The sequence below is a fragment of the Adiantum capillus-veneris genome, chromosome 5 (genome assembly GCF_014529385.1).
Source record: "Adiantum capillus-veneris isolate H3 chromosome 5, ASM1452938v2, whole genome shotgun sequence".
Classification (NCBI taxonomy): Eukaryota; Viridiplantae; Streptophyta; class Polypodiopsida; order Polypodiales; family Pteridaceae; genus Adiantum; species Adiantum capillus-veneris.
The window spans coordinates 32,977,566-32,986,236 of NC_140935.1; the positions used below are offsets into that span (position 1 = coordinate 32,977,566).

Sequence of the window (8,671 nt, forward strand, 5' to 3'; positions counted from 1 at the left end):
AAACTATCACAAGAGATCAGTAACACATCAAAAGTAATGCTCTCAAAGCATAAGACAAACGCATCAGCCACTAATTGTGCATAAAAAGTCAAAAGTTGACCAAAACTGTCAACACGGCGTCAAATGCACCCAGCCCTCTCTATACATGTCATACGGCGAGGCCACAAAAAAGAGGTACTCCAAAAACCTATATCACCGAAAGGATCTCAACATTCGAAAATCCTCCAACTCAAGAAAACCTCATGCTATCGACCCTCACAAAATGTTATGCAGACATGAAACCAGCTCAGTCTCAGAAAGGGCCACCGAACCGAGTCTCAGAAACGGTCGGGACTACCAAAAACAAGCAAAATCGACTCCACAAAAGGTACATGTGGCAGTTTACGCAACTCAACGTACATCCACTGTCAACAATAGCGCAAAGTGCAGTATATGCGTTCAAACAGACGCCAAACAAAATGTACAAGCAGTAAACAAATCCCTGCAGAAAGTAAAACCGCTCTCAAAAGAGCTTAAGCACTATCAAAAGTGCCAAAACAATGCATATGTACATCAAATACTTCCACTGAAATCTGTGTTGATGCTAAACACTAAAACCTGTAAGAAACTTGGATGTTCTGTAATATGCAAGAACCTGTGAGGAGATGGATGCCTAAAAAATACGAAACAATGTCGATGCCAAAAAGTGCTCTTAATCAGCCCATAAACACCATCTCAATAGCACATAATAGCCATAAAACGGCTATATATCATCCCAAAATAGTCTCTGAACAACCTGCACATGTGTCCTATACCTGTACCTGTACCTATACGTGTATCTGTATTTGTAGCAAAAGTAAAGTTGAAAAAATACAACTCCTGAAGCGTAGCTCTAATGAAGCTTTCGATTGCACGAACAGCTTCGAAAGGGGGATAAATCCTCGGGACACCTCAGGGCACCTAATAAAAACGCTTTCGGAACGTTGAATATACCGATGTCGAAATCGAAAACCTGTTTGCACTTTTGAAAGTGCGCGCACACATGGACACGAAAACGACAAGCACAAACCCTGCTCTGATACCAATTGAAGGTGCCACAAGAAGCGTGTGCGAGTGCAAGTGCAAGAGCAAAGAGAGAGACCTGCTTTGAGTGGAACGCACAACAACGTTATCCAATTGCAACTCCTTATTCTATTGTATTAAAGAATAAGTGTATACATGGTTAAGTTAGTAAATAGGTTAGTAGTAAGTGGGATGTCCGTTGACAAGTGTAAGTGACTTCATATGTTGATTAACTTCGATAAGTTCAAAATATGTTGGAATTTTTGTTTTTTACTTGGTACCGAGTATTAATGAGAGCAAGCATATCAAACCCTCAACCATGAACTTAAACTAATTTAAACTGATGCTATTCCCCAAAAAAACCTCTCTTGCTTCTGCAAGTAATCCAATTAAATAACAACATAAACCATTCGACTTAAGGTCTACGCATTCATTAGGGCTTTGGCCTTTACATTGTGATGTCTTATTTCCTTACTGCTTTTCATACCTAGCAAGTCATAGACAGAATCATTTTCCTGCTTTCCATATCCTTCCAATAAGCTGTAGAAATGCTTTAATCTTTAGACCCTAACACTTAAATTGATGATCTCTTCTTGCTCTGCACCAAATATTTGCCCTCAGAGAATCCCAATTACTATAAATGCCTTTGGCTTTGATAAAAATAGACCCGATTTCGAGAGAGAAAGTGTGGTTGTACAGAAAACAATTTCATTGCATTTCTCCAGGAGCGAGAGTAAGGGCACGATAACAAGCGCTGTTTGGTATTATTGGCACTGCAACATGGCCTATTATCAATAGTAGCACCGCAATGGAGGAACATTAAGCATGCAACCAATTGCGATCCGTCGCAATTTGTCTCTGTTGAGGATCAATGTTTACTAGAGCTAAAGAAGTCAACCAATAGGCTATTTATCTGCTTGGGAAATTGCTCTTGAACAAAATGGGAACCCTCTTTCATATGAACCACTTTCACATTTGGCAGTAACATTTGCTGCGCCTCGAAAGCTTGTTTCATACCAGGCATTTCAACAACATAGTCACAGTCTCCAATCACTAACAAGACAGGAGCGGGAATCGTAAAATCCTCCCGATTTGCAAGCTTTGCGGTATTCCTGGACCAAAATTAGATAGTAACTCCAAGGCATAGCTGCGAATTTTCCATATGAAAACCCGAAAAGCATGCCAGCAGGACTAATAGTTTTTTTGCTGGTTCACATAGATATACACAGAAAATGTGTACATGATGCGCATGCACTCACATGTAAATTTTATCAAACATGCTCAGAGGTGGAGAAAAATATGATGCTATTGCTCATATATAGTGCGCATGCACTCGCATGTGAATGTTAACAAGCATACTCTCAGAGATGGAGAAAAATATAATGCTAATGCTCACCTTTCCCAACATCTGTAAGGAACCTCCATTGGATACTCAAAGCCTGAGTTCTTGTAAAGCTCAGCATACACTTGCAGATCCTCCTCTGTCATCCAATCCGGCAATGGATCTGAGTCTTTCACAAGGTCTAGTGTCTGCTCATTCTCTGAGGCAAGTGGCATACTACTATTGCAGAACAAAATGTAGATTCTTTTCATGACAGTGGCCACATCAAAGCGACCAAAATCCGCTTCAGGAACACCAGGCACCTATAACATGACATTTTGCTACAATTTACAACAGCGTGCATACCCTTGTTGGGTGAAGAATTTCACAATGAAGAGCGATTGAAGAAAACGAAGACCTTACCGACCAGCGCTTGATGTAATGACCATCTGGCATGGGCAGAACCCTGTCTCGCCTAGCAACGGGCTTAAAGAAAGGTATTCCGAGCATTGCGAGCCCGAGTACACGCTCTGGGTGCATGTATCCAAAAGCATAGCCAACAAATGCTCCCCAATCTTTGGCAACCACATAAACCTGCACGTTTGAGTACCCATGAGTTAAAATCGACAACCAGCATTGCCAATGCTGGTTGGTAAAACCGAGGCTGTACCTTGTCAAGCTGGAGCGCATCCAAGAGGCCCACAATGTCATCAACACAGACAATGGAGTCATTCTTAGAGGGGTCGGTATTGCGTGTCAAGCCGTAGCCTCGGAAGTCGAGGGAGATAGCATGGAAGCCTGCTGCTGCTAGCCCAACCATCTGATGCCTCCATGAGTACCAGATCTCGGGAAACCCGTGAAGCAGCAGAACCACAGGGCCTGCCCATTACAGACATACATAATCAATCTCTCTCTCTCTCTCTCTCTCTCTCTCTCTCTCTCTCTCTCTCTCAAAGAAGAGGCATTTGGGTGCACTCCTTTACCCGATCCAAGCTCCGCAATGTGCATGTCGATGCCATTTGTATGTACGTATCTATGGTTCACTCCCTCCATCGTTACGCTCAGTTTGGCACTTCCGAGCTTCTTTTGTAGTGATCAGCTCGGCATTGCCAAAGAGAATCGTCCCCAACACTATATGACACGCAGGGAATCAGGGATCGACTAGAAAATTCGGCCTGCGAAGTGCCTTGGTAAGGTATTTCAAATTCAAGGGGCTCAAAAGTCTTCTCATTAGAAACCTATTTTCAAAAGCTCCACATAGGACGCCACAATTTTTGAAAGCAATCGTTTAGGTGATGTAAAAATAAAGTTGAGTGTTTTAGTTTTAATCGGAAAGCAAAGGAAAAACTTTTCCTTTATTGGTTTAATATGCAAGCGATCGCAAGGCAAGCCAACGGGAGGGTGTGTGAGCTCAGGTGAGGAGGGATAGTTGTTGCACATGCTAAGATGCAACATCAAATTTTTTTTATATGCATCGAATCTTCGAAGATTTGGTTTGACAATTGAGATCCGTTTTTGAGTGCTTAGCATGTAATTTGTCACAAATTACGTCGCAAAAAAGGCAATTATGTCTATAAATATTGAACCAATTCATCACCAAAGCCTACATAACCAGCTCAAATTTTAGTTTTAGCATTGTGTACGATAGAGTAGGGCGCCACAATTTTTGAGTTTGGGGCTTATTAGAGGGTATCTCACTAGATACCCTCAAAAGCAAAAGAAAACTTTTGGAAAAGTGAAGGGAGAGACACTTCCGGATATATTTTTTTGGAAAACCCCATTTTTCTGTTGCACACACAGACAATCGTGGCGGGGGGGTGTTAACGCAGACTCAAGGAGAGAGACAGATGCTTGAGTATGGGTATCTCACAAGATGCTTTGGTGTCTTATAAGCAGTGTTTGGGAGACATGTATCGGCTTAATATCTTGCTGCTTTCAATTCCAAAAATGTTGGTTGAGGGCGAGAAGAAAAGGAGAAATTCCGCCCCAAGATAGAGAAAAATAGTGTAAAAACCCAAAAAATAAACCTAATTCTCTAAAATTTCCTCTTGGCAAATTGAAGAAAAGGAATTTTGTATGTTCGGAAAAATCATTTTTCTCACTGCTTATAACTGAAAGTGGAGGGTGGCGACAGGTGTAGGGAGAGAGGGCAACAGGGACAGCGCAGTGTGAGAGGGAGATTTTTTAAACTTGCAGGACCAGCTGGGACGGCTAGTTCTTCACGATGGAACTGGAGGTAGACTAGCCAGCCGATCTATAGGAGGTGAATTTTATGTCTTCGTAGCTATGGGTGTGCATCGCCTGAGACTAAGCCTTAGTGAGCCAACTCCATTCAGAGTTGATGGTCTAAATCCATTCAGAGGCAAGCCTGTGCGGTTAGCATGAGAGAGAGAGAGAGATCTGACGACGAGGCTTGTGAACAACATAAGGAGAGAGAGAGAGAGAGAGAGAGAGAGAGAGAGATGGATCTGACGACGAGGCTCGTGAACAGCATAGGGGGGAGAGAGCGAGAGAGAGAGAGAGAGATGGATCTGACGACGAGGCTTGTGAACAGCATGAGAGAGAGAGAGTGTGTGTGTAGCAGCTTGCGATGATATCTGTGAGCTAGAGACGGGCGAGAGCAGATGGGCCACACCTGAGCACTGTTAGACGGAGCAGGAGGATGAGACATGCAGCAACGCAGGAACGGACTCTAATCGCTTAAGCTTCAAATTGAGAGATTCCTTTGGAATCGAATATGACAGATTAATAGTTTTGTTGGTGGTTTAGACCCAAATAGTAGGGGGTACCAGCCAGTATGAGGCCCTCAACTATTTTTATTCTGGGAATAAGGAGAATCTTGTGAGATTCTCTCTCTAACTTCTCTCAAGTTTTTTTAAAAACTTAGGCGACTCTCAGTCCACAACTGCATGGTAGTCCACGTGTTTGGTGAATATCTTGCAATTGTACTAGTTGGGTGGTCTCTCTCTCTCTCTCTCTCTCTCTCTCTCTCTCTCTCTTCTCCACATCGTTTGTAGAGGCGATAGGGAAGCATCAAGTCTACGTGCTAGTGTTGGGAACTAGTATGGAGGCACAACATAGTGACTGTAGGGGATAGGAGAGGGCCAAGTTTGGCATGAGTGAACGTTAGGCTTGCACATGGGTATGGGGGTTGTTGGGAGATGGGTACAGGCAATAGCATGCAAAGGGGGGTGACTCAGGAGGTGGAGATTGTCGCAGGCAGGCAAAGGTGGAGACAGAGTGGGAGCTGGAGGCAAAGGAGGGGTTGAGGGAATCTTTAGAGTAATCAATTTTCTTTTAAAGGCTACCAGTATGTCGGATGACTTTAGAGAAGAAAAGATTAAACAATATATTCATAGGAGTTTGATCCCATGATGTGAAGTCAATGTTCAAGAAAGGTGTGCCTGATCTTAGCCTTGAGCCGGTTGAAAATCAAGATTAGTCGGTTGCAAAAGGATGGTAAAGGGAAAAAAAATATGTTAAAGCATACTAGAAAATAGTTCAAACATTTTGCATTTCTACTAGTATTTCCAATTTGCATCTGTATAAGGAGGAAACTCGTTGCTTATGCAAAAAGACTTTCCTGAACACTGTGTGAAATATTGATAGAGGGTCCCTTTATTAAGGATTTCAAAAAGCTTCATTTGTATTGTCTTGTTTTAATTTTTAACGTGTCTTTTTATTTTACTTCCTTTTTATTTTGTTTTGTTTCAAAATGTTGATGTACAATGTGTACCTTTTACCCTATTATCTAAGTGGGGCCTCCGTAATATATAAATCATTTGTGAGTAGGAGGTACTGGCTAGAAGAAAATCAAAAATGGTCCACCATTTGTGGAGATGACGGAAAGATGCCTGAGGAGATTTAGAGGTAGAGGAGTGAGAAGGGGGAGGTAGGGCACGTAGAGGCCATGCCTCCCAATTACGGATCTCTCTCTCTCTCTCTCTCTCTCTCTCTCTCTCTCTCTCTCTCTCTCTCTCTCTCTCTCTCTCTCTCGTTGCAAAGAAGAGGCAGGGACACTTCATAAGGCACAAGCAAATAGAACCCTCTCTCTCTATCTCTCTCTCTCTCTCTCTCTCTCTCTCTCTCTCTCTCTCTCTCTCTCTCTCTCTCTGTGTGTGTGTGTGTGTGTGTGTGTGTGTGCACACGCGCGCACACACGCGCAAAGAAGAGGTACGGACGCTTCATAAGGCACAAGAAAATAGAACCTCCCTCTCTCTCTCTCTCTCTCTCTCTCTCTCTCTCTCTCTCTCTCTCTCTCTTTAGCTCTTGCGTCCTTCCTCAATATAGGCATAAAGGAGATGATCTGGGGGGGTTGCTCTTTATTTGTAAGTCCATGAATGGTGGGGGAAGCTTAGGTGCAAGCTCGCAAGGAAGGCAGATTTGCAGGCTCACAAGGACGCATCGAGAGGTAGGGAAGGGCAACACGTAGGCATGAGAAGGTTTTGGAAACACGAGCAGGAGGTGAGGGCTAGGCGAGGAGGGTAGAGGGAATCTTGAAAGCATATTTCAATTAATGTATTTTATTTCAGGCGAGCCAATAGGAGACACTTTCTAACAATAGACAATACAATTTCAATTTAAAACACAACAAAAATTCCATGTGACTATAGGCATCGTTCCCCCTTAACTTAGCAGGCCTTCATGCCTCTTCACTTTCTTTTTTTGCTGGCATGCGATGGTTACAGACCCCTTTAAAAAGACTTGTCCACGCAATATTGGGCACTGGTGTTACAATCAACATTGGGCGCTTCTATAAAAATTATCCTCGCAAGCGAGTGTGGTTACACTTAGCATTGGGTGCTGCTATTAAAACTTTCCTCGTAAGCAATATGTGCGAATTAGCAAAACCAAAAAGCCCAATCAATAACAACAGCATGATGCAACATGTCCTTGTGTCAAAGGGCGTCTGGAGTATTGTGCCGAGCATTTCCTGGTTCTGTGGATACATGCGATGTTGAGGATACTGTAGGTTTTGTTAGTAGTTGTTAGAATTGTTTTGCCTACGGCTGAGGAGGCTCGTTGGGATGTAAGACATGCACAGGATCATACATTGATTGCGTCGTCTATGAAACGCACTATTACTCCTCACATTCATTCATCAAAATCTGCAAAACAAGCTTGAGATATTTTGGCACGTCTTTATGCGTAAAGGGATGGAGTCGAAGATTATGCATGAGGAAGATGAAATGGACATTTTCCTTGCAGATGTCAAGGATATAAATGAACAACTTATTTCTATAGGTGAAGTCATTTCTGGCAGTTCCCTTGTACAAATTGTTCTTGATGCTTTGTCAAATTCTTACTAGACCTTTGCTAGTACTTGGAGACTTATGACCCAAGGAAATCCTGAAGTTGTCAAGCTTGATACATTATGCGTTGTTGTTGCAAGAGTCGCTTTCTAAAAAAATCAGGGCTAAACAACGTGCAAATGAACATGCTTTATTAATGCTCAAAGAAAAAGTCACAATAGTAACGCAACCACTTCTCATGGTTATTTTGCGAGTGGAAAGGCACCTATTTCTAATACTTCTGCTGGCAACACTTCGTCTGAAAATTCTGATGAAAAGGGGAAAAAAGAAGATGTGTTGCCATTATTGTAAAGCTAATGATCGCTTGATCAAGCAGTGTCCTAAGTTGACGGCAAAAGAGACTAAGAAGAAAGAGAGTGGTTCCACTACAAATGCACCTATTGTTGAGTCTTCTGTGAAAGGAAATTGTGATGCTGATGTTGATGCAGAATGGGCTTTTAGTCCAGAGTGCACTTATGATCCTTATGTCCACGATGCATGTATATCAGTTGTTGCAGATGCTCATGTGTGGTACTTTGACAGTGGTGCTACAAAGCACATTACGTCTCATCTGTTACCATATACATGTGGTAGTGATGTGTGTGAACACACTAGGACCGCCGGGGCATTTTTTCCCTCTTTAGGAGGTTTTTTCCCCCGTGCATTGTATATACGCCCATCACTCTAGGGCTATCTATCTTTCAATTGCACACTAAGTAACATACTCTCTATTGCGTGCCTTGAGCTTCCTTCGTCTTCTCCAAGCTGTGTGTGTTTCTCTGCAACCCTAATTCCAACAATTGGTATCAGAGCAGGTCACGTCCTCCCGGGCTTAGTCGCCAGCTGCTCCAGCACACGCCTGCTCACTTTCTCCGATTTCAGTGAGCTTTGGCGAGCGTTCGCAGGTTTCCAAAGGATGGTTTCAATGAGCTCAGAATTTTGATTTGGGCTCATTTCGGCCTCCGTTTCCACTACGGGCAGTACTGCACAGGCTATTTCGTCATTTTGTGCAGATTTT

At 42.8% G+C, this 8,671-nt stretch overlaps 1 protein-coding gene across 1 annotated transcript; it reads right to left on the reverse strand.

Moving 5' to 3' along the window:
* Positions 1-1,413: 1,413 nt before the first annotated feature.
* LOC147457107 (epoxide hydrolase 3-like) lies at positions 1,414-3,575 on the reverse strand. The gene is made up of 5 exons (XM_086513523.1): positions 3,346-3,575; positions 3,033-3,241; positions 2,786-2,956; positions 2,438-2,685; positions 1,414-2,153 (listed from the first exon to the last, which is right to left on the reverse strand). The coding sequence occupies exons 1-5, from the start codon at positions 3,413-3,415 to the stop codon at positions 1,910-1,912; spliced, it is 942 nt and encodes a 313-aa protein (XP_086369649.1). The 5' UTR covers positions 3,416-3,575; the 3' UTR covers positions 1,414-1,909.
* Between the last annotated feature and the right edge of the window lie 5,096 nt (positions 3,576-8,671).

Coding starts and splice junctions, on each gene's coding strand:
- LOC147457107 (XM_086513523.1), bottom strand. CDS start 3,415: ATGGAGGGAGTGAACCATAGATACGTACATACAAATGGCATCGACATG. Junction 2,957..3,032: donor ATGCGCTCCAGCTTGACAAG/GTACAGCCTCGG, acceptor TCAAACGTGCAG/GTTTATGTGGTTGCCAAAGA. Junction 2,686..2,785: donor ATTACATCAAGCGCTGGTCG/GTAAGGTCTTCG, acceptor GTCATGTTATAG/GTGCCTGGTGTTCCTGAAGC.